Below are 27394 nucleotides of genomic sequence, written 5' to 3' on the forward strand. Positions count from 1 at the left end.
TTATCGGCGGGCGGACACTCGCACGTGACGCACAAGAAGCGAGAGAGCCTGGGTAGGGCGTTGGCCCCGGAACGTTCCTGCTGGGACCCCTGTTTCCGGGGGGGGACGGGAATACGCTTACACGCCACGCCTAGCGTGCAGAGGTCAATGATTTCCCCCGGCACCCGTAGAGGTTCTCGCTGCTTGCGCCGAGCGGTGGAGGTATGTGGCACTCCTGGAACAGAGGAGTCTGTAGGCCTGACGTGGGCCCCTGCTACGGGGAGAGACGGGGGCTGTGTGGGAGTGTAGCTCCAACGACAGGCGCTGAGCCTTACGGCCGGGGACGCTGTCCCTCCCACTCGGATGGGGGTGGGGCTGGGGCTGGGGCTGGGGCTGGGGCTGGGATGCGCTATTCTGCGGGGAGGGGGCGCTTCTAGGGGCGCGGCGCCATGTGGGGATGTGTTGCTTTCCGGGGGGGCGGGCGCTCCCAAGGGTGTGGGATGCAGCCCTGTTTGGGGAAGGTCTTGCCATGTGTGCGTACTTCGGACGCAGTGGGGTGGTCTACCTTGAGGAGTAGGCACTCCTAAGGTTGTGTGGCCTCTGGGGGGGGGGGGGGGTGATCCTTGGAGTGAGGCATGGCATGGCCTTGTTGTTCTTATTGGTATTTTATTAGGCTTTGTAGTTATCGTGTCCTAGATACATTTAGACGTGTGTGGCCATCCTGCCTCCCCTTATATACATACGTACTAACTAAAATGTTTGTCATAAGGTTTCTCCTTAATGTATTTGCTCATATGGTCTCTGTGTGAGTGAACTTACGCATTCTGTGTCATGTGCACTTCTGTTTTTCTATATGCAGTTGAATGGGGTGGGTCCTAAGCTGTACTACATTCATCAACTTTAAGGTCAGAAGCAAAGGGAAGGGGCAAGGTCTTAGGGTGTTTCTGGGGCAGGCCCAGTCCTTGCACTGAGTCAAGGTCAGTTACAGGCTGATTTCCCATCTCTGTACCTCCTGGGAGGAAGCCCTAATGTGTACCCCTTACCGCCCCGCCCCCATTGCTGTTCCTATCCTGCAGAGTTGTGGGGCAGTTACAGGCAGCTGTGAGAAGCCTTAGTCTGGCTGTGGGATATTTGCATTGCCTGAGTTTTGCAATGAATGGCTGAGCATGCATGTTCCAGCCCTAGGCGAAACTCTTATCTGCAGTGCGCTGCAAATAACTTCTACCTGGACCTGTGGTTTTCCATCTGTTGTTCCCACAATTACTTTTCTGCACTCTGATTCCTTCCTCACATATCCTATCCTAATCAGAGTTCAGGGCCTCCAGTGAAGATGTGTGTGTGGTGGTGGGGAGAAACAGCTAGTTCCCAGTGGTGGTGGTTGGTACCAGAGGTCTGCCATGTTGGAGGAGAGGGTGTAGGAGTCTTGAGGGTGACCAATAGGAGAAGGGAGCAATGTCAGGTCACAGCCGTGTACCTCCAAAGGGGCTGTGACTATGAGGAGCAGCTGAGGGATGGATCCTGATGGAGTGAGAACTGAAGAAAGCAGGGGAGCTAAGAGTAGCTAAGTGGATCTTGGGGTCCGTTTGCCCTCAGATAAGCAGGGAGCAAGTACCCTCCTGTCCCTGGGAAGAGACTGCGGAAAGACCCCACTAAGCTAATGTAGACTCTCAACTGATGAATCTGCTCTCTGTCTTCCTCCCCATCTCTTCTACTGTAGGGTAGCTTTATCCCATAGTGAGGATCCATGTGGGTGCAAGGGTTTCTTTAACTCTCAAGAATCTTTTATCATCTGAATTGTTACAGACATACTTGATGGCAGGTATTTTGCAATAAATTATTAAAGTAATTGAAATGAACCTGGGGTGATTATATTGTAGTATTTTGACAAATAACATACATGAAGCTTTGCAGAATGTTTACATTTTGGGGGGGCAGAATTCCCTCCAGTGTTAATGGATCATCAAGGTAATCTAATTTGACCTCCTACATATTGCAGACTGCAGAACCTCACCCATCTAGTCCTACAATAGATTTGTAACCTTGGGCTGAATTACTGATCTCAAGTAACAACTTAAAGGCTTCAGATTACAGAGAATCCACCATTTATTTTAGTTTACACTTGTAGGAGGCCTGGGCCATATGGTGCAGTGGAAGGTGAAAAGCTCCTAGGGTCTCTGCCAGTCTGTCTTGAGGAAAAATGCCTCCTGCCCTCCAAATAAGGTAGCTAATTAGACCCTATAAGCCAGACACCTGGCAAAGAATCATCTACAGTAATTTAGGGATTGTCTTCACAGCCATGCTAAATCAGTGCTACTTTGGGATGTCTGCTGAAAATGCATTATGTCTATGGGAGAGCAGTCTCTCATCAGCCTTATTATGCCACCTTACCAACAAGCAGGAGCTATATCAGTGGTAGAGCATCCCCTGCCAATGTAACACATTGTCAGAGGCTGCTTTAATTTGATGTAAGTTATGTTGATTGGAGATGTTCGGTAATAACAGTTGCAGGCTGGCAACCTGTTACTTATTCCTCTGATGTATTTATAGAGAGCAATCATCTCCCCCCCCCTCAGTGTTTGTGGTGTTAGGCTAAATAAATTAAGCACCTTGAGTCTTCTGTTGTGAAGCAGGCTTTGCATTACTCTGATTATCCTTTTAGCCTTCCTCTGCATGTGTTTCAGTTTGAATTCATGTTTCTTAAACATGGGAAACCAAAATTGCACACAGTATTCCAGAGGAGGGTTCACCCGTGTATTACAGAATTGTCTCACTTGACAATTACCCTGGTTTGGCTGCTGCTAAACTACCATGGTCCCATTAGAGGGACAGAACTAGAAAGGTGTAAGGAAATGTTGAAGCGGGATGCTTATTTTGAAGCTGCCCCATCTTCACTGTCAATCTGAAAGTCAAAGTTTGGTCACATGGCTGCCATTATGCTAATGAGGTGCTGAATATTTATGGCAGTGCCTTATTAGCTTTCTTCGAATTGCCTCATTACCATGCCCCCTCCGATGGGACCATGGTAGTGTAGCAGCAGCCTTTGTCTCTGGTAGGAAATACTTTGCCTGATGCACCTGGTACTGCATTAGCCTTTTTCATGGTCGTGTCATCCTGGCAGCTCTTAGTCATTCTCTGGTTAACCACTACTCCTGGATCTTTCTCCTCCTTTGTTGCTTCCAACTGATATGTTTCCAGGCTTATAGCAAACGTTTTTGTTGTTCCTGTTGCCTATCAGCTCTGTGTTCTTGGGGAGCCAGGATTTCCCCCTCACAACCTGTCTCAGCCTCTTCTTGACAAAAAGCAATCAAAAGGCAGGGGAATACACCTAAATCCTTCCGGACAAGGGTGAGAAGATTAAGAAAACACCCCTAGCCTAATTTGTATCAAAGATGTGACAGAAGGACATCTCCATTAGCATACAGAATGGAGAACAGATTCCAGAGCAGGAATTGCACTGCATTATGCACAGAGAGGTAGCCGTGTTAGTGTGTATCTTTACAAAACAAAAAGCAGTATTGTAGCACTTTAGAGACTAATAAAATGATGTATTAGGTGATGAGCTTCCATGGGACAGATCCAGATCTGAAGCAGGTCTTTGCCCACGAAAGCTTATGCTCCAAAATATGTTTGTGTATAAGGTACCACAGGACTTCTCATTGTCATCACTTAATAAATCATTTTGTTAATCTTTTAAGTGCTACAATACTACTGAATTGTGAGACCCAAAAAGCACTGCCTAGTGGGAAATCTCTGCTCCTGTTGCTAATGAACCCATGCCTGTCCACACCCAGATCAGTAACTATCAGACCAATTTTAGTAATAAATCCTCTTGATATCCAAAATACTGAAATTACCTAATTGCATGAAGAGCTCCCCTAAGAATGCTACCCATAACCAGGAATTCAGATGCTATTGTCTAGCCTAAACAGAGCAACTTTGAAATACTTCTTTGAACCATATCCATAAACATATCTAGTGTTCCTTGAACCATTGGTTTTTCCCTTAAAAATCCCTACCCAGGCTCAAGTAAAATGTTCTGATGGTCTAAACTTTGCATCAGTTCCATTGGCACTGATCATGCTGGGGACTCTGCTCTGCCAGTCTTCAACGCTGTGGACCCCAGCATCCATCACCATCTGGGAACCCTGATCAGTTCAAGCTTCCTGGAGTGGGGAGATCCCCAACCCCACCCCACTGCCCAGGTATAGTCTCCTGACCCTGCCTTATGTGATCAATTATGGTTTCTTAGTCTTAATGTTTGTAATCAGTTTTAAGTTAGATTTAATATTATAACTGTTTTGGTTTTGACTCCCCTTGTGTGGCTACTACCTGGAAATAAATAACTTTCATGGTTAAGCTGGTTGCTTCTCTCTCTCTCTCTTCCCCCCTACTTTCCGCCTTTAGGGGGTGTGGTTTTGGCTTCCCCCCATTCACTCTTCAATAATGCTCCTTGTATCTAAGCTAAAGATTCCTATAATGTCAAAAACTCCTGTGGAGTTTGTTCATCGAGTGGGGTGCTTGGAGAATGGCTGTGGTGTGAAAGTGGGGATGGGGAGTTGCTGAATCTGGGAGTGTATGAGGGTGGCAGCTTACAGTGGTTTTTAACCCAGTCCACTGAGTTCAAGGCCACATGAGGATCACAGCTTGGCATTGCTGTGCAACCCAGCCTACTGAGTCCAGGGACGTGTAAGGGGTCAGCTTGTAAGTTCTGATTAACTGGCCCTTTCAGATGGGCACTGGTAGTGTGTGTGTGTGTGTGTGTGTGCGCGCGCGTGTTCATCTGCTCCTGGAGGGGAGGGGCAGGGGGCAAAAGAACCCAATCCTACAGAATCTAGGTCTGTCAAGATAGCTCCATTGGGAGAGAATTGGTAGACAGTTAAAATAAAGCTCCATCTGAGAGCATAGGTAACACAAGCAGCACACTGATAGAATTATCAATCCTCCCCTCCCCAAGAGTAACCCTAATAAATGGGCATGCCCTAAAGTAATAGGCAAATCTTAACCAATATTCCCTGGATCTTTCTCCTCCTTTGTTACTTCCAACTGATATGTCCCTCCACACTTATAGCAAACATCCTTGCTGTTAGTACCTAAATTGATGATCTTATACTTTGCATGATATATTTTTGTCCATTTTTATTATTCCAATTTTGAAGGTCATCTAAATCTTCTATGATATTCTCCTTTTCTGTATTAGCAGTACCACCCAGCTTTGTGTCATCTTCATATTTTACCAGCACATTCCCACTTTTTGTTTCAAGTTATAATCAAATTGTTAAATAAGATTGGTCCCAAAAGCAATTCCTGAAGAACTTCACTAGTAACCTCACTCCAGCCCGATAGTTCATCTCTCATTATCACCCATTATTATTGTCTTTAACCAGTTCCTTACTAACTTTCAAGTCTCATATTAATCTTCATTTCTAGTTTAACTAATAATTTCCCATGTGCAGCATTTTCAAATGTTTTACTGAAATCCATTTAGACTACTGCACTTTCTGTCTAAAATAATAATTTATTTTCTGAAAGAAAGATATCAGGTTGGCCTAGCATGACCTATCTTTTGCAAAGCTATGTTATATTTTATCCAAATTTCTATTTACCTTAACTACTTCTCTTTCAAAATTTGTTTCAAATCGTACATACAACAGATGTCAAAATAAAGGACCTGTAGTTTTTGGAACACTCTTTTTCTTTAGAAAACAGTTACTTTATTAGCAATTCTCCAATCATAGATATTGATCCCAGGTTTATGGCTTCATTGAAAATCCTTGATGTTGGGATTGCAATTTCATATCTCAGTTCACATAATAGTCTTGATTGGAGGTTATCTGGGCTCCCAATTTGTTCTCATTAAGCTATTTAAGTTTGACTTCTACCTGGATGTTATAATTTTGACTTCCATAACTTCATTTTCACTAATTATCCTACCATTACCCTTAACTCCTTGTTTCCTGTGTTTAAAAACTGAGGCAAAAAGTAATCATTAAATCAGTGATACTCAGACTGTAGAGATCCAGGAGCCAAATTAGTGATCAGTGTTACCCTAAAGAGCCATAGTAGCGTGAATTCATTGTTTCATTTTCTATAGTACTATTCCTATTCAAATAGTATTCTCATAGCAAATAACTGAGTGCAAGCTGCTAGTTTAATTGGTTAATAATATAGTAAAAGCATCTTTATTCTTTTATAGGTTAGATTGGTTAATAATTAAAACACTCTGTGCCTACACTAGGAGCCAACTTTGAAGTTAACTTCGAAGTAGCTGGCAGAGAGTTTATGCACGTTTTCCCTTACTTCAAAGATAACTTTGAAGTAGGGAGCCCAACTTCAAAGTCCTTACTCCATTCCCGGGAATAGGGTAGTGCCCTACTTCGAAGTAGGGTGTGTGTAGATGCTTAACTTTGAAGTTGCTTACTTTGAAGTAAGCAAGTTCCAAGTTCTTTTTGTAGTGTAGGCACAGCCTCTGTGTTTTAATACCCTGCTGCAAAGAGCAGCAGAAGACACATTAAAGTACTACTTGCAAGTTGCGGAACACAGTCTGAGGTTTCACTGGTTTAAGTGTGTGACTATGCTTAGAAGACTGTGTTCCATCCTCACTGCTCAACAGTCCTATTTCTTATTTCCTTGAGGCTTTTTATTTTTAGACTTATAGAACCTTTTACTGTGGGTTTTAATTTCCTTTGAAAGATCCAACGCTACTTGGCTTTTGCCATTTCTCTCTCTTTCCCTATACTTTCTGACCTCTGAGAGTTAACTTTTCTTGCTGATCCATCCCAGCTGCTATTCCTTGTAAGTTTTCTGCTTTCTCTTGGTAGTCTGCTTAGATGTTAAGTCATCCAATTTGCTCTACAATACATCTCTACATTTTTTTTTCCTCCTTGGTTGGGATGAAGAGTTCAGATAATTGTTGCAATTTTTATTTGTAGTAACTCCATGCCTTCTCCACTTTCAGACCCTTGAGTTCTTCAGTCCAGTTTACTTCCCTGCCTAATTCCCTTAATTTTTTGAAGTTTGACCTTTTGCAGTCAAAGCCCCTAGTTGCAGATCTAGTTTTGGATGTCCTTCAGTTCAATTTAAACTGTAGTAGCTCCTGAGCATTTGAACTAAGACTGTCTTTTACACTCAGTATTTCCATAAAGTGCTCACTACTTACCAATACTAAATCTAAAATGGCATTACTACTTGTTGTTTTGATTGTTTTGGTGAAGAAATCTGTCAGCTGTCACATCCAGGAGTATCTGGGTCTGACCATTAATAGTAACACTTGTCTTCAAGTCTATATTTGAGAAATTAGTCTACCATAATTTGCAGGAACATTTCAAGAAAAATATTTATTCATATCTAAATCGGGGAGGGTCTGTAGCCTATTGCAAGCACGGTCACAGTGAAACCTCCTCTAGCTTTCTTCCCCAAAGTGATTTGGACCCCAAAAGACTCTGTTCCCTTTGTAGTTGTGATGGAGCAGTTGCTGAATGCCAGATTCTTCTTTTTGTAGCCTTGAGATCTCTGTTGTCCTGTCTGCTGCTACTTCATTCTGACCCAGTTTGTATTTCAGCTGTTACGATCAGCCCAGTAAACCTATGGTTGGATAGATTGAGGAAGAACTCTCAACTGCAGGTGAACGTCTGAGTGGTAGAATTCGTGATTTGGAAAGAGGCCTATTTAGTCATAAAAATTTATTCATGGGTTGCTGTCACTGCCCTGCCTGAATTCTCTCACATATGTATGTTTGAAAGATATCTTCTTGCACGTAAAACTCCTCTCGGAGTAGAATTTTGTGCTTGTTTCAGTTATTAATTTTGTAACTTCCTTGTAATTCCTCCTTGGTTTTTAAATCCCTAATTTGAATTATTATATCATGAAACTGGTGTTGCCCTGATGAGTTGCATGAAGTTTCATGAAACAGAATTAAGTTAATAGTTTAGATACTAAAAGCTTTTACACACAAAGAAGAGTAGAATGAGACTTAAATTTTGTAGTTCTAGCTTCCTTTCAGCAGGTACTGTCTTTCCTTGCATGTTTGTACACAGTGGTAAAGGTACAGATCTGCAACAGGAAAGAAAGCAACAGCACATCTGTCTCTGACCTTTATTTGTTAAGCCCCTATAGCCCCCCCATCAATTCTGTCCCAAGATTTTTTCTGCCTCCCAGTTCTTCCAGGGCCTATATCAGTTCTGCACCTTCAGCAGCTGCTCTGCCATAAGATGCTTCACCCTTTTCTCCTGGCTTTGGGAGAGCTGCAGCAGGGAGCACCCTGCTTCCCAGGCCAGATGTTGCCAGGGGAGGGAGAAAAGGAGCCCTATCCCATAGGTCAGTGGAACAGAAGAGCAAGTTACTGGAAGGTAGAGTGTACTGCTTGTTTTCTGCAACACCTCCAATTGGCTTCTCTGCCCTCAGACATAGGGAATGCAGGCAATCAGAGGGGGTTTCCCCCAGGTAGGGAGCCACTCAGTGACTGAGCACAAATTGTAGAAAACTTCCTTTTTGGGTCTGTGATACCTTTCAAATAGGCACACTTGAAACACCTAACACATTGGGTCCCTGACAATTATTGGCCTGTCAGGGTGCCATTGTAATTACATATTTGCTGAAAGTTAATCAGGAAGCCTAGGACCATGACTTTCGGGAAACTCTAAAACTCAGTGCATTTTTAAAGAATGCTGAATCCCCATCAATCGGCACTGACAACTATACATTAGAGGTCGTCCACGAGTTCGTTTACCTTGGGTCCACCATCACTGATACACTGTCGTTGGACACTGAGCTGAATAGGAGGATCGGAAAAGCAGCCACAACTCTGTCCAGACTCAGCAAGAGAGTGTGGAATAACAACAAGCTGTGCACTCACACCAAAATGCAAGTCTACAGAGCCTGCATCCTCAGCACCCTCCTTTATGACAGCGAGACTTGGACCCTGTATGCCAGCCAGGAAAAGAGGCTGAACGTCTTCTACTTGTGCTGCCTCAGGTGCATCCTTGGAATATCATGGAAGGACAGAATGACCAACACTCCCATCCTCGAGCAAGCTGGAATCCCAACCATGCACACCCTCCTCAGGCAGCGTCGGCTCCGCTGGCTTGGCCACATCCACAGGATGAACAATGGAAGGATTCCAAAAGACATCCTGTATGGTGAGTTAGCGTCTGGCAAAAGACCTTCCGGATGCCCCCAGTTGCGCTACAAAGATGTCTGCAAGAGAGACCTCAGGGAGGTAGACATCGAGCTGGACAACTGGGAAGAACTAGCAGACGACTGCGGCAGATGGAGGCAGAGGTTACACAAGGGCCTTCAGAAGGGCGAGATGAGGATCAGACAGCTAGCAGAGGAGAAGCGAGCCCACAGAAAGCACAATAAGGACTTGCCAGACACCCACCACATCTGCAAGAGGTGCAGCAAGGACTGTCACTCTCGTGTGGGTCTTCATAGTCACAGTAGACTCTGTAAATGAAGCCCTCAATTGAAACTATAAAGGGCGCGATCCATAGTCTATGCAGACTGAAGGATGCCTACTACTGAAAATGTTCTTCCTTGGTGCCTGCTTTTTTCACCAGAGTAGCTGTGTAGTATGGAGACCTACTGTTGATGATGGGTGGATAGACTCAGTCTGGCTGTGTACCCCACCCTTATTTTATTTGCATCTTTTTTGGTGATGGTCACACTGGCAGCTCAAAGAGAAGTGGCTGAGCTGAAGGCAGACAGCTTATAGCTGGAATTTTACTTAGTATTCCTTAGCAGCATCAGTGGTCTTCTGGGTGTTCCTCTTTTATTAGCAGTCAGACAAGTCATCCCAATCTTCTCATAAACAGGGTTGCAGCAGGTAAAGAAATTATTTTAGGAGAAAAATTCATTGACTTCCACTGCTAGCCATTTGGCTTGTGTTTAAGGCCATCTCTGTGGAAGTGCTAAAAAAATTTCTTATTTTTGGGATGAGCTGTGATATATAGGGAGTCCTGAAAACTGGGAAGGGAGGTAGTGGGTAGAAAGGAACTGGCTGGCTTGGTAGGTTTGAAAGGACAGAGAAAGAGAGTTGGTTCTCACTTTGGCTGTGTCTGCATGACAGCCATATTTTGAAAACCACATACAAAATGCTTTTCAAAATAGCACCCAGGTGTTTTGTAATAGCATTTCTGGGTTCCTACTGCCAATTTAAAATAATGCCATTGGAGCCCATTATTGCCTATTTCAAAATAGGTGGTGTTCCCTGAGGAAATGAAGTTTATGGAATGAAAGTAATCCACCCGCTATTTTGAATTTATTTCAAAGTAGGATGTGTGTCACTTAGATGCTGCCAGAGTTATTTCAACTCTGCCATGAAGCCTCTTCAGCAAAACAGCTAGAGGAGCATTATTAGGATACAAACTGGTGAGTGCAAGAATGATGGTAGTGAGATTTGAAGCAACAGTTCAGCATCTCAGTCATTCAGGTGTATGCACCCATGTCAGACAGTACAGAGGAAGAGATTAGGCTATTCTGTAAAGACTTGACAAAGATGGTTGAGGAGATACCGAAGAAAGATGTTGATCATCGGAGAAGATTGGAATGCGGAAGTTGGAACAGATAATGAAGGTTGGGAAAGAGTCATGGGAAGGTCTGTGTATGGAGGAAGAAATGAACGAGGTGAGACACTACTAGAGTTTGCTACGGAGCACAAGATGGTGATCTGGAACACAAGATTCCAAAAAAAGTACTGTAGGAAATAGACACAGTGATTGAATGACAGGAAGTCCAAGAACATTATAGATATGATTTTGATAAGAAGATGGGTAACATTACTACTGCAGTACCAAACTTTTCAAGGAGTGGGTATAGACTCAGACCACAGTCTAGTGATCGCAAACATCAAGATAAAACTCAAAAGAAAGTGTAAGACACAGTTTAAGAAAAGGAGAGGCGTGGTGAGGCTATCTATGTGAGGAAGAAACAGGGAATGCATACAGAGCAGTGCTCGGAGAGAAAGATTAAGAATATCGCCACAGAGAAAGACCTAGATAAGAGAGTGGCAGGGATAGACATGGCAATAGAAAAGGCAATTGAACAGACTGTTCCAGAGGAAGAGAAGATCAATAAGAAGTGGATTACTCAGGAGACACTGAAGTTGGCTCAAGAGAAGAGAGCACTGAAGATCAGAAGAGAGGTTTCCAAGATGGCAGAACAGCAATGAGGTAAGGAAAGCAGCCAGGAAGGATAAAGAGAAATGGTTAGAGGAGTGATGTGAAGATACGAGAGGTATTATGGTGAGTGTAAGACCAGGGAGATGTATAAGATGATTAGGAATATCAATAGGAAATGGCAACCAAAGCAGATGGCAATCAAAAATGAGAATGAAGAAGTGCTCATGAACAGGAAGAAGATTGAATAGATCCGTGCAATATCTCATCCATCGCTGTACAAAGTACACTTGGACCCTAGTGTCTCAGAGAGACTGATTGAAGAACTTAAAGACAGATCTCCACCGAGCATGGAGAACTAAACCAATATTTCAATGGAGGAAGTAGAAAAAGCGGTGAAACGACTAAAGAACAAGAGCCCTGGAAATAAGATCACGGGAGAGATGATTGAATACAGCGGAGAAAGCATGATGCAGGAACTACACCGACTATGTAATATAGCATGGAAAGAAGGGAAGGCACCTAAGGAATGGACAAGATCTGTGTTAGTGACAATACACAAGAAAGGAAGTATATTGAAGTGCAAGAGCTACAGAACAATTGCCCTAATGAGTCATCTGGGCAAAGTGCTGATGATGATACTGATGGAGAGACTAAGATCACAGATACAAAAGCATATAGCCAATGAGCAAGCAGGGTTCAGAAAAGATAGAAGTACCATACAGCAGATATTGGCACTAAGACTGACAGCGGAGAAAGCTCAACAAATAACAAGACCATATACACTTGCTTTGTCAATTTTAAGAAGGCATTTGAAGGTATAGATCAGAAAGTGACGGGTGGTGTTGGAGTCGTACAGAGTCAATAGCAGACTGTTACGGCTGTTAAAGGATATCAATGACAATGCGGAGGCAGTGGTGAGAACATGCGGGGTTATGGGAAGTTGGTTTAACACATGTAGAGGTACGGGACAAGATCCAATATTGCCAAGTATTTTCCTTGCACATCTGGAGAGAGTGATGGACAAGATCAAGGAACAGGTAGAAGGGACATCTGTGCAAGGGAAAAGAATTAACAATGAGGTTTGCAGATGATATAGTTATCACTGATGAAGATGAAGAGAAGGCAGTGAAAATAGTGCAGGTGCTAAACAAAGAAGGGAAGCGATACAGACTGATTATGAAGACCAATAAAACAAAAACAATGGAGTTTGGAGATAAAGAAGTAGAAAGGAAGATCAGTGTAGATGGTATTGAGCTAGAAAATGTAGAGAAGTTTGCATATCTGGGGAGCAACATAATGTATGATCTAGACTGTAAGAAGGAAATAGTGACTACAGTAGCGAAAGCAAGAGCGAGTTTGAAGGCAATGGATAAGATCTGGAAAAGCAAAGTGATTAGCTTAGGAACGAAGCTGAGCATCTTGAAAATGTGTATATTTAGCAGCATGTTGTACGGACATGAGACGTGGGTGATAACAAAAGATTCGAAAAGAAGAATATTGACGTTCAAAAGGAGTTGTTATAGAAAGATTCGGAGACTAGGATGGATGCAAAAGGTCACCAATGAGGAATTATGTAGAAAGATACAGCGGAAAGAGAACCTGCTGCAGAAGGTTTTAAAACAGAAGCTAGGACTATTTGGGCATGTTTGCAGAATGAACAAAGAATGAAAAATCAAGACCCTGGTATTCAGCATAATGGGTGGTTCGAATAGGAGAGGTAGACCCCACAGAGAATGGGTAGATGATACAGTACATTGGTGCAGAGTTAGTCTGCAGAAACCAAGCCACTCCACACTGGCCAGGGAAAGATGGAAAAGAATAGCAAGAGGCATCAGACACCAACAGACACTGAGGCCACAGTTCTTGATGATTGATGATGATGAAAATTATTTTGCAAGAGCAGCTGTTATTTTGAGATAACTTGGCTGTCTAGACATAGCATTTCTGATCTTTGTCATTATTTGGATTTGAACATGTGGGTTTCTTTTAGTATGAATTTGTTCTTTGGCACACATTGTTCAAAGGACTTTGCTTGTCCCCCTTCACCACCTGCAGGTGTATGAGAAAGTGTAATGCACCATGTAGACAAGAGGCAGCAGCACTGGGCAGAAGTTTAGCATGCTCAGTCAGAGGTGAGGAGCAAATAAGCTGTGCTCCAAGTCCTAAATAAGGGTGGAGGTGAGAGGTGGGTGAACTGTTGAGCTGGGGAAAAGGGAGGGCTGCTTCTCAGTGATGGTCCACTCCACTGAGAGTGATTGTGCTATTTATTACAAAACTGATGTAGTTATAGCTGTGGCTTACACCACGCTACTAACAAGAGGAATAGGATTACACCCAAAAGGAAAAGAAACACCCCCTGGCCTTTCTAACTCCCAGTAGCTCTCTAAAATACCCCACAGGTTGATGGAATTCATTGGCTGCTATCTATCCTGATTTCTAAGAGCTGTTATCTGTCCCCAAGAAGTGTGAGTTTTGAGTTTCAGGGGATAGGACTTAAAGATTAATAGGAAAAAATGACATACAGATACAAACACTCTGTTCTGTAGAACGTGGAGGTTCAGCGGACCACGCTTCCCAGCTGAGGCAGCTTGCTTTCCGAACTTCCTGGTCATTGGGTCAAAGCCCTCTCGGGGGTCCTGGGGTGTCTTGCCTCAGCCTTACACGTGACCCTTACAGACTCATAAAACTAAAGACATACACACAACAAGAGGTAGGCATCCTTCGATCCCGAAGGATCATGGGTTTGCACCCCAGTTGGACTGATTCGAGCAGCGTCTTCTCTGGCTGTGCAATCCAATCCGGGAGTGGCAGTCCTTTCCACACTGTGAGCAGCAGTAGGCAGATGTCGCTCTGGTATCACGGGCATGGATCTTCCTGAGGGCTCTCCTGTCTTCCGCTTCCTTCGCCAAGGTAGTTTCATACACAACAAGAGCTTCCTTCACTCCCTGTTTCCAGGCCTGCCTATCTGAGGCGAGCGAATGCCAGGGGTTCACAGTGATAGAGTGCTGAGGTCACGCTTGCACATGTCCTTGTAGCGCAATTTAGGTCACCCTTTTGGCCTCTTTCCAGACTCCAGTTTGCCGAAGAGGAGGTCCTTCGGTATTCAGCCATCCGTCATGCATGAGACATGGCCCAGCCAGCGCATATGCCTCTGTTTGAGAAGGGTGAACATGGAGGCAGTACCTGCCCTCTCAAGCACTGCGCTATTGGGGACCTTGTCCTGCCATGAGATACCGAGTATGCGCCTAAGGCAGCACGTGTGGAATCTGTTGAGCCGCAGCTCTTGTTTTGAGCGCAAAGTCCATGTTTCACTGCTGTACAGCAGTGTGACTCAAAACACAGGCTGTGTAGACCTGCACCTTGGTGTGTACAGTGAGCTTATTGTTAGCCCATATTCTCTTCGTCAGCCTGGAGAAAGTTGTGGCGGCTTTTCCAATGCGCTTGTTGATCTCGCTATCAGGTGACAAGTTGTCCGAGATCGTCGAGCCTAGGTTCACGAACTCATGGATGACTTCTAGTTCGTAGTCTGGCACGTTGATAGATGGCTCGTTACCCACGTTTTGGCCCATCACCTGGGTCTTCTTTAAGCTGATTGTGAGGCCAAATTCCATACATGCATCCACGAAGCGAGTTATGAGTGACTGCAGTTCCTGCTGAGTGTGAGCAGCAATAGCTGCATTGTCAGCAAAAAGGAACTCCCTTAGATGCTTTGTAAGCACCCTGGTCCTTGCTCTAAGCCTCGACAGTTTGAAGAGGTTGCCATCCATTCTCGTGCAGAGAGAGATGCCCTCTGTAGCAGTTCCGAAGGTATATTTGAGCAAAACTGCAAAGAAGATGCCAAACAGTGTTGGAGCCAGCACACACCCCTGCTTCACTCCGCTGAGAATCTCAAAGGGTTCGGTTGTGGATCCATCGTATATGATGGTCCCCTTCATGGAAGGCCCAAATAATGCTGAGCAGAGTTGGGGGACAGCCGATCTCAGCCAGAATCACGAACAGACCTTTTCTGCTGATGAGGTCAAATGCCTTGGTCAGGTCGATGAAGGCAATATACAGAGGTTTGTTCTGCTCCCTGCACTTTTCTTGTAGTTGCCTAACAGAGAAAACCATGTCTATGGTGGACCGTTCAGCTCTGAACCCGCACTGAGACTCAGGGTAGACTCTCTCCGCAATAACATTGAGCCTCTTCAGAACAACGCGTGCAAATAGCTTCCCCACGGTACTGAGAAGGGAGATGCCACGATAGTTGTTACAATCGCTTTTGTCACCCTTGTTCTTATAGACAGTAACGATGTTAGCATCTCTCATATCTTGCGGTACACTGCCTTCTCTCCAGCATTAGCAAAGTATTCCATGCAGCTCTGAAACTAGGGTACCACTGGCGCATTTGAGGATTTTTGAGGGAATACCGTCTTTCCCTGGGGCTTTTCCAGAAGAGAGTGCTTTTAGCGCGTCGCTGAGTTCCTCCAAGGTGGGCTCAGCATCGAGTTCAGTCATGGTGGGCAGAGGCTTGATGGCATTCAGGGCTCTCTCTGGTGTACAACTGTGAGTAGTGTTCCGCCCAGCATTCCATCAATACACATAACTATAGCAGGGTATCAAAAGAAAAGCCAGAGATAAAATGCAACTGCTAACTTTTACTTATGTAGCTAAACAGGTACAAGAACAAAACAATAAAACACTGCATCTGGCTATCTGAGGTATACTGTTACAAATTTCTTCGTGGTACCTATAGGTTTTCACACACTACTCTATTTAACTTGTGAGCAGGCGGGAGCAGCGGCAAAGGGTGATCAGTCCTTGTTGCAGACAGCATCCAATCTCTCCAGGATTCGGGAGTTCCTCCCCCTCCTTACTTAGTTGCCCCCTTTTATGATCTGCCATTTGCTGGCTCCTCCCAAGGCCTGACACGTCACATCCTGGTTGCTTCTGCTTCTCTTCACCTGCAGCCCCTCTCAGCCCCCTCCCTTTTTTACACAACCATACGTCCCATACTACTTTTTCCCTTTTAAGGTATGCAGCTGGCGCCTCTGAGGTGCTAGGTCAGAGGCCATAGCTCTTTTCTGTGTAGGTTTTTTCTGTTTGTCAATTTCAGACCGGGGAGGGGGTGGCTGCAGACAGTGCAGTCTGCAAGCACTTCAGTAAATTCCGTTGCTGACTTCCCCAATTCACTTGGTTCCTCAATTCTTGATCTGGAGTTTGTGGTTTAGCCTTTTGTGCTAAGGCACATTTCCCTATCACAATTTAAAAGGGTCTCTGGACCCTGCCTCCACGCCATGTACCTCACCGCCTTGTTCAAGAACCCATGCAGTTCACCCTAACGTGCCCAAGCGTGGCCGTTCACTTGAGGGTCACCAGGTAATTTTGCACAAGAGGTTAGGGGCCTATTCCAGGAGTGGGGGAGTGAGGCTCTGTGGGCTGCAGTGTTCATGAGCTCAGACTAGATGGTGACAGTGGATCCTTCTGACCTTAAAGCCTATGCGTCTGCCTATTTTCCCCCAGTAGTGATGCCACTATACCTGACTACTGGCCTTGAGTAGCAGAGCTATTTTCTCTTGGTTGAATAACCCTGTGACTACAAACAACAAACGTGTAATGTGCAGAAATGGTCATTAGGAATAGGTTGACCTCTCCAAGCAAATAATGCTTCTGACCTAAGACAAAACTGCATGAAAATCTTACAGGAATTATAAATGGATGCAGCGTCCTGCCCCAGTGCTGTTCTGGTGTGTGAAAACTTATACTATTTGCCTCATATGTTTATTTGGCAGCTGGAGTTATTGGATGGATGGGGCAGACATCTTTAATTTTGTTTTCTTCTTTGCAGATTACATTTAGACATGAAAATCACTTACCCTATTTTGTTTTTTGTTTTTAATTAGGATTATCCAGAATGCTTGCATTGATAGAAAAGAAGAAATCCATTGCTCAGCTGTTACTGAATGCTGGCACTTGCCCACGATGCGTTTTCAGATTCTGCTGTGTGGGGTTACAGGCATCTTACAGATATCCATATAAGGTTTCCTGTTTTATTTTAAATTAAAATATGTGGATATGAGAGTGCATTTTTAAAAAAAAAATCGTGTGTGGAAATAGTTTGGACTTGCTGATTATTTGTGATTTATGTTTACTTATAGTTAAGCAGAAATTAAGATGAAAATAAAAAGCCCCAAACCGACATTTAAATTTTTCATTAACTAAAACTATCCTAATGTGCTGTTTGTATGTAAGTTAAAATTATTAAATATGTTTTGTGTTTAAAGCTAACTTATTCAAAAAAGGAAGTATTTACAGTTAGTGATTTGAATTGCTTTTTTCTGGTCACTGTGTCATTCAAAATTTTAGATCTAGTGATCTCATTCTCTTTCATCTAACTTTTATTCATGGATTGGAAGAAGAAAAATAAACTTTCCAGCTTTTTCATTTTCTAATTGGCTTCTTTGAATTATTAATGAAATTGGACTGGATGTATAAACTGAAATGGGGGGAAAAATACACTCTCTACTTGCAGATTAAGCTACTGCTTTCAAAATCTGTGTCAGGACTTAAGCAAACTCTGGTTCCAGGTGTTCAACAGGGGTTTTCATATTTCACGTGTTGCTTAATGTTTAGGCTTCAGCACAGATTGTCAATTTCAAATAGGTTCACTTCTAAAAATAAACTTTTATTTCATTTACATTTAAAATTTATTTAAATGAAATAGTAAAGTTTTGATTTAAAGAAAATTACTGGTTTCTATCTACACTGTCCCCTCCTTGTGTACCTACAAAGTCTTATCTTGTTTGCCCTTTGCTGACACCTGTGTTCATTTCCTTCTCCTTCTGTAATTGTGCTACTCTGCTGTCCTCAGAATCTGCTCTCCACACTACTCCCATGTATCCTCCCAGATTCATTGGTGCTGCTCCTGTGCTTGAAATATTTTTCCACTTTTGGTCTGTTAGTATTCTTGTCTCTTTCTTTACTTTTTCAGATCCATCCTTAAAACCCAGTTTGTCAAGGTCTGTTGACAGGTCCCAGATCTGTCCACATCCACCCTTACCTGTTTACCTGAAACACTATAGCTGCTACCAATAGCTAGCTCCTAACATCAGGAGATCTCAAAATGCTTTATAAATGAATTCATTGTTGTCATCCCTATTTTACTGAGAGCAAAACTGACGCACGAGGCACTGAAGTGAGGTACTCATAGTCACCCAGTAGTTGAGTTGTAGGGCCAGGAGTTAGAACCTAGGTCTTCCAAGTTTTTTACGTGTCCCAGTCTTCTGGACTCCACTGCCTAGGTGGGCTACATGCCTGCACATTATCAGGAAATTAAACTGTTCGGGTCAGGGAACATGCCTTGTTCTTCAAAATGCCATGTAAGTTTATTTCATTATGTAAGTGATTAGTAATAGTTTTGAGTTAATGATCTTTCTTATCAGATGATCCTAAAAATTGAAATTATTATTGTTCCAAGAGACAGTTGTTAGAATTTAAAGCCACCAGTTTGTCTGTCCTAATGTAGCATTATGGAGAGAGAACTTGCTTCCTCTCCAAAAGACAGAGCTGTGGAGAAGGCCAGATGTGTGTATTTAAAAAGGGAGCCTATGGGGCTATCCTGCTTGATTGCCTATATGGGTTATGGCTTTCTTGTTTTCTTTATATAGGTTTGATTATTTGTTTTATTATAATAGATTTATATTATTTTGGCTATAATGTAAGGGACCTATGGGGCACATCCTATATGTTGAGCTAAGGCAAAGTTTCATTTGGATAGGTGAGATGAGTTAAAGCATAAGCTCCATGTATGTTTGTGACCTTTAACATCGATAAAGGATGCACGGAGGTAGGCTGGCATGGTGAGCGTCCTAAGTTCATACCCTCTGACAACTTAACAGATGCACTACAAGGGAAAAACAGAAATAATCATGTAGGATAGAAATAAAAAATGTGAGAATGATCTAATGTCATTAACATGTATGTGTCTAAGTGTACAGGTGCAGCAGCCTCTGGTACCCCAGAATTTTGTGGGTGTGGATGAGGAGACTAAGCTTGGACATAGGAGAGCTCAAGCTCTTTAAGAGGGGTGACCAACTGTGCCAAGGAAACATCTCAATTTCTAAACTTCAGGTTTTATAAGCTTTGAGCTTCAAGTTTCAAACGTTCATATGTATCTCTAGAAGAATATTATTAACTTTGTACCTGATTGTTTTACTATTTGATTATTTTTCCATTTATCTCAATCAAAGTCTATAAGACTGTATTTATCTCAGTCTAAAAACCTTCTATCTAGGTACAGGCATCCTAAGGGTTCTTGGAAATTCTGTGCAGCCTGATTCTTAAATAAGAGCCTTATTATCTTCTGATAAGATTTAATTGGTGGCATATAACCCATATTATCCAGTTAGTACTAACTTCCTAAGATCAAGCAACAAATAACATGCACAGGAAATGTGTCATGTCAGAAATACATATCATGGAGGTTTCCAAATTCTTAAAATAATTAAACTTCACAATTCTACTCTGTTAGGATTTTCCATTTGCTAAAGTATTTATAACTCATTGCAAATGGAGATGATGTGATACAGGAAGTTAAGTGACTTGCCCAAGGCCACACAGCAATTCAGTGGTTTTGAGAATTAGTGAATAAGCCAAACTAATATACCTTCTTAAAAATCTCACCTCAAAATGTCACTTTATGGCAAGGATTGTTTTGTTGTAACTTTTTATGTAGTAGTGTATTACTCATAGGCTGTGTCTAGATTAGCCCTCAACTTTGAAGGGGGCATGGGAATTAGAGTGTTGGGAGATTACTAATGAAGTGATGTGGTGCATATGCAGCAGTTCATTAGGGTAAATCTCCCCTGCAGCAACTTCAAAGTATGAAAGTTCGAAGTGCCAGCTTGCATGTAGTCGTGGGTCAGCTATGGGTACTTTGAAATGCCCACGCTACTTTGAAGTCCCTTTACTCCTGAGTTGACCCATGGCTACACGCAAGCTGGCACTTTGAAGTTGCTGCAGAGATTTATCCTAATGAAGTGCTGCATATGCATTGCAGCTCTTCATTAGTAATCTCCCAACATGCTACTTACCATGCCCCATTCAAAGTTGGGGGCTAGTCTAGGCACAGCCATAGTGTTTTAGTTATTGCATATAAATACTTTGAATTTTTTTGATGTCTGAGTGATACGAGACCTCATTGCAGCACACATTTTTACTCTTTTATTGGAGAGGTTGTATGAGTCTGTTCATTTTTTTCAGATGGAATTATTAGCCCTGTAGATTAAAAAACAGAATTGAAGGGATCCTACTATTATTATTGGACTGTGAAATGGAGATGTTAAATGGCAATATAATGTAAGTTACACAGGGCTTGGTTTTCAGAAATGGTGGGTATCCGCTGCTTCCAAAGAGTTCACTGGTGTTATGATTTCACAGCACTTGTGAAAATCAGGATGATGATAAAGTGCTGCTTTCACTACTTACATAATGTAAATAAATTTGTTGTCTGTTCAGCAAAACTGAATTTCTCTGTACCATTTACTGTTGCAATATTTCAACTTGCTTTTTGTATTCTGCAAATAACTTTTGACTCAAATTATGAAAATATAGTAATATGCACTATTCAAAGCTAAATTAGAATAGTTAATATCACCTTCTGGAAGTTCAGCTATTGGTACATGTCATATGACCTCCCACGTATGAGTCTTACACCCAGGAAGGAGAAGCTGTGTGTTAGCATATGCATGAGTTCTTCAGAGCTCATTTCTTTGTTGTTTAGGATTTGCTTAAAGAGCTGCATGAAGTCCTGGAGTACAACAAAGAAAAAGAGGACAAACTTTGTGGTGCAATAGCTGACCCCCCATATAAGAAAATCAGACTTGAGAACATGGAGGAAAGGACAGAGGATTTGAATCAAAATGGAGACCTTCAGGTGACCCCTGAGCAAGACAATGTAGGTGTTGCCCCAGAGAGCACTGCTCCGAAGGTTTGCAACCTGTGTTTGGGAATTCTTCAGGAGTTCTGTGAGAGAGATTTTGTTAAGAAGGTGAGTGATCTTTTCCTGCTTTGTAGGCACATTCTTCTGTGTGTTTATAAGTATGCATTTTGGTAGAAGTCTGTGGTATAAACCCTATGACCTCCTTTTTTTTTTTTTTTTTTTTAATCATTAATCAGTTTGTCCCGTATGTACTTGAGTGGCTCTATCTAGATTTGAAATACTCTGGCTGTGTCTACGCTATCTCCCTACTTCAAAGGGAGCATGGTAAGTAGGGTGTCGGGCGATTATTAATGGAGTGCTGCGGTGCATATGCAGCATTTCGTTACGCTAATTCTCCCCCGCGGCAAGTTCAAAGTGTTAAACTTTGAAGTGCTGGCTGGAGTGTAGCCGTGGCTCACCCACCGGTACTTCGAAGTCCCTTTACTGAGGAGTAAAGAGACTTAGAAGTTGCCCAGGCACTTTGAAGTACTGGCGGGTTAGCCACATCTACACGTGAGCTGGCACTTTGAAGTTTAACGCTTTGAACTGGCCGCAGAGGAGAATTAGCTTAATAATCTCCCGACACCCTACTTACCATGCTGCCTTCGAGGTAGGGAGCTAGTGTAGACACACCCGCTGTATAACGTAAATCAAGAGCAGACGGGAAATGGTTGTTTTTCATCGTCTCCTGCAATTACTTATTTAACTACTTAACTGACTCCTATTGACTTGATGTCTGAGTACCTCGTGCTGTCAACGAAGGGGAGTTACCAATGGGTTGCTCAAGATCATATTTTACTTTTGCCTTGCTATAATGTAACTAAAAAAACCTGAATATACAGGTAAACTTTCAACTGTCTCCTAAAGCTAATCTAACTGGACCTTAGATAGTCCTCTGTGATCATGTTTCAAAAGCATAGGGCTGACAGCAGTTCCATTGTATTTGAGTACAGTACCACTACCATGTGGTTGTAGATGGGCAACCCATCTTAACTCGTGGAGCAAATTTACTCATGGCCCTGAGGGATTAAATAGGGCACAAAATAAAATTGATGATGCTGTGCTGTTCAATATTTCTCTTAAGTACATATGTCTGGTAGAGGAGAAAGTGAAGCAGTATGAATCACCCTTATAAAGTACAGTAAAATTCATTTAATCCAGCACATCTGATACTGGATAGGTGCCAGAATAAAGGAATTTTCCAGACTATTGGATGTCACCATAATCCCCATGCTATAGTTCAGACCCACCTTTTGCTGTTCACCATCCCCGTGCTCCTGCAGCTTCTTCTCCCCCGCACTCCCTGGCTCCAACCCCTGCACACCCTGGCTCAGCTGCACCCCTACAGCTCTAACCCACCCCAGACTTAACCCCCTGCCCTTCTTATGGCCCCAACCCACCACCCAAGCCCCCTGACTTAGCAACTTTTGAAGTGTGTATGTCTCAGGGAATGCCAAAGCATCAGGCTTTCAGGACCATCAGAGGCCAGATAAAAGGAATTTTACTGTATTCTTCTAGTCAGGAAACTACATACTAAGAAAAATTGTAGTTCATTTGGTAGCACAAAAGACTAAGCATACAAATTATCAAAGAAAATATGACTGTGCATTAGGGAAAAAGGTAGGTGAAGGTCATTGTAAATACCACATATAAAAGATAAAATTGCTAAGGTAACAGACTGAAATGTGCAGGTAGAAGTTTCAAACCCGAATAAAAGCTTTGTTAGTGCTGATAAATTGGACTGTTGATTTAGTAGAGTGAACATGGGATTCAGCATAGCCAATAAACTGACCGTCTAGAATTGTGCCATTTTCTAATGTTGCAGAGCAGAAGTTTCATCCTTTCTCACAGGCAAAATATTTTTCTCTTTCTGGAACCAGATTTTTAGGTTTTTTTTTTTTTTTTTTTTAAAGTTATGCCATTGAGTGGCTGTATAAAACATGGAAGCAACTGGTTTAAAAACCAGCCAACGCTAATCCTTTCTTAAGAGAAACTCATTCTTACAGTGTAATTGGCATTGATTTTAATTGGAATGCTTAGAATTGTCACTTGTTTTAGAGATGTGGAGGAGGTAATATTTTTATTGGATCCTCATCTGCTGGTGAAAGAGACAAGCTTTTGAGCTACACAAGGATGGAACTTCAGAGCTCTTCAGCAGAAGTTGCTTCAATAAAAGGGATTACCTCTAATTCTTATTTGCTAATACTATGGGTTGGCAATGCATAAATGGAGGGGAAAGAGGAAAGATGGTAGGGACTGTGACAGTAAGTTGTATTGGGATGAGTGGGTGGGGCAGGATTGCCAATGGGAGGGAGCAAAGTGGGTAGTTGCCCCCAGGCCCATCCTTGTGGAACTCCAGCTGTTCCTGCTGTAGCTCTGGGACCTTTTTGAATTGCCGCAGCAGTGAAGCTCTGGCTGTGCACAGTGGAGGTGGGGAGGCTAGTCCTTGTCCCATCTGCCATTGGCCCCTACCTCTTTCAGGGACCAGAGCCAGGCCCTCCTCCCACCTTGCCCTGGGGCCCGTGGCAGCGCTCAGAAGGGGTACGTGGGGAGGGAAAGGAGGAGCAATGGCAGCATTCGCTTTTGATTGCTTTTGGGATTTTCACTCCTGTTCTTTGTGCCTGAGTGTTGGGGAGCAGTGCTGGGATATTATTTTCCCAGTTGCATTGGGGGTACTATGGGGATTTTTACTCTTGGCAATGAGGAAAAGCAATGGTGGCAGTTGAGAGGAGAGGGAGCCCATACCCTATAGATGCTTCTGAAAGAAGGAACTCATCTGTGCAATGGACATTGCTCAGTGTGTGGGGCTTGCCAAAAGAGCCAATGACCATGTATTACGTACTTACAGAGGTACTGTATCTTGATTAAAAAGGGGAAGATGGAGGCAAAGTCTGCCTAATATGTTTTTATTTGTTTGTTTTATTTTTTTGGTGACAAATTTAGCTGTTTAGTATTGAATAGAGTATAAATCTGGGCTCTGGTGTTGCCTCTTGTGGTTGTAAATATTACACACGAAGCCTGAGATAACATAGGGATGTGCTTTTTAAACTAAGAGTCTATTATCTTGGTTAATTCATAATCTTCAAGACGTTGGTCTATCCCATGAAAGCTTACCACCTAATAAATTATTTTGTTAGTCTTTAAAGTGCTACTGGACTGCTTTTTTGTTTTTATCAAGCCTAGTCTTACATTTATGATTAGCTTCAATACAAAATATTGTGGTAGGTTTCTTTTATAGAGGCATACCAGTGAAGATCTGGAGTGACAATAATATAAAATTTGCCTGCAAGTTACAGGTCTTAAAGAAACCTGTCATTGGTTTTTAATTGGGTCGGATTTAGTGAATTTATGGTCATTTTGTGTGAATCTGTGCCAAAAAGTAGTGTTATAGAAGGCTTGCAGTGATTATATTAAAATAAAGACTATCATAAAATGTTACCAGTTTAACTCCTCATTGTGGATTCATATCTTCTCTTGTAGGTATGCCAAAAGGTTAATTCTGCTGAATACCAGTTTACTAGCTTTGTATTTTCTGTGTCGCTCCCACCACAATTGTCTGTCAGAGAGGTAAGTGTTTTATTGAAACTTCAGTTGATCATTGTGACTTAAACATATTAGAACACAAAATGTGACCTGGGAACATGAGAAATGGATGAGACTTGCATTTTATTGATTTTTTTTGCTTCAAAATAACATAATACAGTAAACTCTTTCCTATCTGGCATACTATTATCCAGAACTCTCAAATAACCAGTATTTTAACCATAAGTAAATTTAGTTATATTTTCAGTATAGTGAAAGTACATACAAATAAATACAGAAAGTACAGTATAAGTTTACAGTGTACAAATGCTCCTGCTGGTAAATAAAATATTCTGCATACATTTGTTTTCTTAATATCTAATCTTGTTTTTCTTTAGTTTTATGCATCACTAGGTATATCTCTCTATTACCCAGAATATTTGAATATCTGGCAACCTCCAGTCCTGAGGCTGCTGCATATGAAAGCGTTTCCTGCACTTTTAAAATATGCATAACAAAGAATAAGTTACGCATTGATATTTTTAACCAGGATGTCGTCTTCAGAAATAGACACATGCTGTAGTCTTTTTTTTTTTTTTTTTTTTAAAGTTTATTCTCCCATTCTTCCTCTCAAGTATTATTTTACTTAGATATCTGAATGATTCTGATAGTCAGTAGATGAATTTCTTTAAATCAGAAAATGAAAAGGAGTTCCTTCAAAACTTCAGTGTATAGTTCCCTTTGGTGCAGACACAATTACTGCTGTGTGGATTGCATCGGGAAAGAAACAGCACAGCTGTTACCTTTCCTGAAATAGATGGTAATTGATAGTTCAAAATATAAATAAAACATTGAAGATGAACTCAAGCTCTGTAGCATCATGAAAGAGGTAAAAGTACATATTTTATTTTAGAAGACTTCCTGGCTATGTGACTCATACGTTGTTGAAATTCTAGATGAGTACAGTTGTGAAGTACTAACATTTATGGGCAGTCTAAACAAATGTAAAACTGTTTACATTCCTATCCTTGTATTAAAAAAAAAAAAAAAAACCCACCAAAAAACAGAAAATGAACAAATGTGACCCAGAGAATGTTGGGCAAATCAACAGATTATATTAGTTACAGCATGTTCTGTAATGTCTATCTTCCTGCTGTTGTAAACTGGCATTGAGAGTAACTGTTGTGAATGTTAATCTACAAATATTTATGATAAATCTTGTCTAAAAAGGAGAACAGTTTTTCAGGAAACACAGTGGGATGAAGCTCCTAGACATCAGTGATCATGAGAGAGCCTGCAGCATTTTTATTACAATAAGGGGTGTTACTTTGTCTATTTGGGGCAAATTCCAATGTATTGTATGTAATTACATAGGTCCAGATCCACTGAACTACTTAAATGCCTCAACCCCAGATTAAGGCACCTAAATATCGAATTTAGGTGGCTAAATCCCAGTTTTGGTGCCACTGTGATCCATAAAATTCCCATCAAACTCAGTAGGCATCTAAACTCAGTCAAAGCCCAAGTTTTCAGTGTAAAAGTTCCCTGAATCATCCTTTGAGTTGATGCTGCAGTGTATTCCACTCAGGCATGTGTGCCTCTAGCTCACCAGAGCCAAACAATTTTGCCTAGCAGTATATGTAGGAGGCGTTGCTCATGCCTGCTGCTCATAGCCCCTCCTCTGGCCATATAAGGTTGTGCTACCTTTTCCTCTCCCTGCTCCCAGTTTCTTTTTACCACTCAGGACTAGAGTGAGAGCTCTGTGTGGTTCTTAAGTCACAATCTCTCACCACTTAGTATTTTTCCCTAGTTATATGTAGTTATCATCCTTCATGTTAGAAGTAGCATTGGAGTTAGTCAAGTTTTTACCTTTTGATGCTCTAAACAAGGTTTAGACATTATCTATCATGCAGAGAGGCAATCCCCAGAGATGGTGCTTGCTGGGGGGCAAGGCCCATGTCAAGGAGTGGTATTTGAATTGTTGTGTTCACAAAATGGACTCAGGATAGCTAGGGATCTTTGCCAAAAACAGCACTTTCTCAAACAGGTTATGTGGCCTTCCAGGACCACCCTTACGGGAGTCTAGGGTGGTTGTCCCAGTCGGACCTATGGACAGGATGGCTCTGTGGCCTGCTTTGGCATCGAGACTCTTATAGATTGGAGATCACCCTTGTGTTCTTAGCATGCTCCATTTCAAGCTCTGAAAGTATTGCCACTCCAAAGAGGAGCCATTCCTTGTCAAGCGCACTGAGGAAAAGTTTGCATCCAACTACCCTAGGCTTCATGGAGATTGTTCCTTGTCTTCTAGGACAACAGATGATTAGCATGGCATAAGTATCGGCACCTATGATGGAACAGGGTCCTTCCAGTTCTTCCCTGATACCGTGCAGGAGTATGGGAGATCCTGTACTGTTGACTTCAGTTCCAGCTCTAGGATTTCTTCATCTTCACTCTCTGGGTCGAGAACTGGTTCTTCTGTGGCACCTTAACATGGTCCAAGTGGCTTTCATGGGATCTCTGTTTGACTCCCTGGCATCGTGTGCCTTTCTACTTTTGTATTAGAAGACTGTGTTCCTAATTGTGGTAACTTAGACTTAGGTCCGCCTGTGGGTCTGGGCACATTGGGCAACAAGTGCTCTCCAGAGATTTCGGTCTGATGCCACTGATTCCGCTTCTTCCCACGTTATACCAATGTTTTTAGTCGTCTTTAACCGTGCTTCACCACGTTTTCAGTGGTCTTCCCCTCTTTCTCTTTCCTTTACCTGGTGTCCATCGCATTGCTACCTTTGGATGAAGATTATCTGAAAGATGCAAAATGCGT

The 27394-nt window shown here is 42.4% G+C and overlaps 1 protein-coding gene across 1 annotated transcript in view; it reads left to right on the forward strand.

Moving 5' to 3' along the window:
- Nucleotides 1-63: 63 nt before the first annotated feature.
- Nucleotides 64-27394, forward strand: part of PUS10 (pseudouridine synthase 10) — an 80190-nt gene continuing 52859 nt past the window's right edge. The window contains exons 1-4 of the mRNA XM_074989468.1: nucleotides 64-201; nucleotides 16976-17112; nucleotides 20854-21120; nucleotides 24532-24618. Coding sequence (XP_074845569.1) covers nucleotides 16987-17112; nucleotides 20854-21120; nucleotides 24532-24618 — 480 coding nt within the window. The 5' untranslated portion in view covers nucleotides 64-201; nucleotides 16976-16986. The remainder of the gene's footprint in view (nucleotides 202-16975; nucleotides 17113-20853; nucleotides 21121-24531; nucleotides 24619-27394) is intronic.

The sequence above is a fragment of the Carettochelys insculpta genome, chromosome 3, assembly GCF_033958435.1.
Source record: "Carettochelys insculpta isolate YL-2023 chromosome 3, ASM3395843v1, whole genome shotgun sequence".
Classification (NCBI taxonomy): domain Eukaryota; kingdom Metazoa; phylum Chordata; order Testudines; family Carettochelyidae; genus Carettochelys; species Carettochelys insculpta.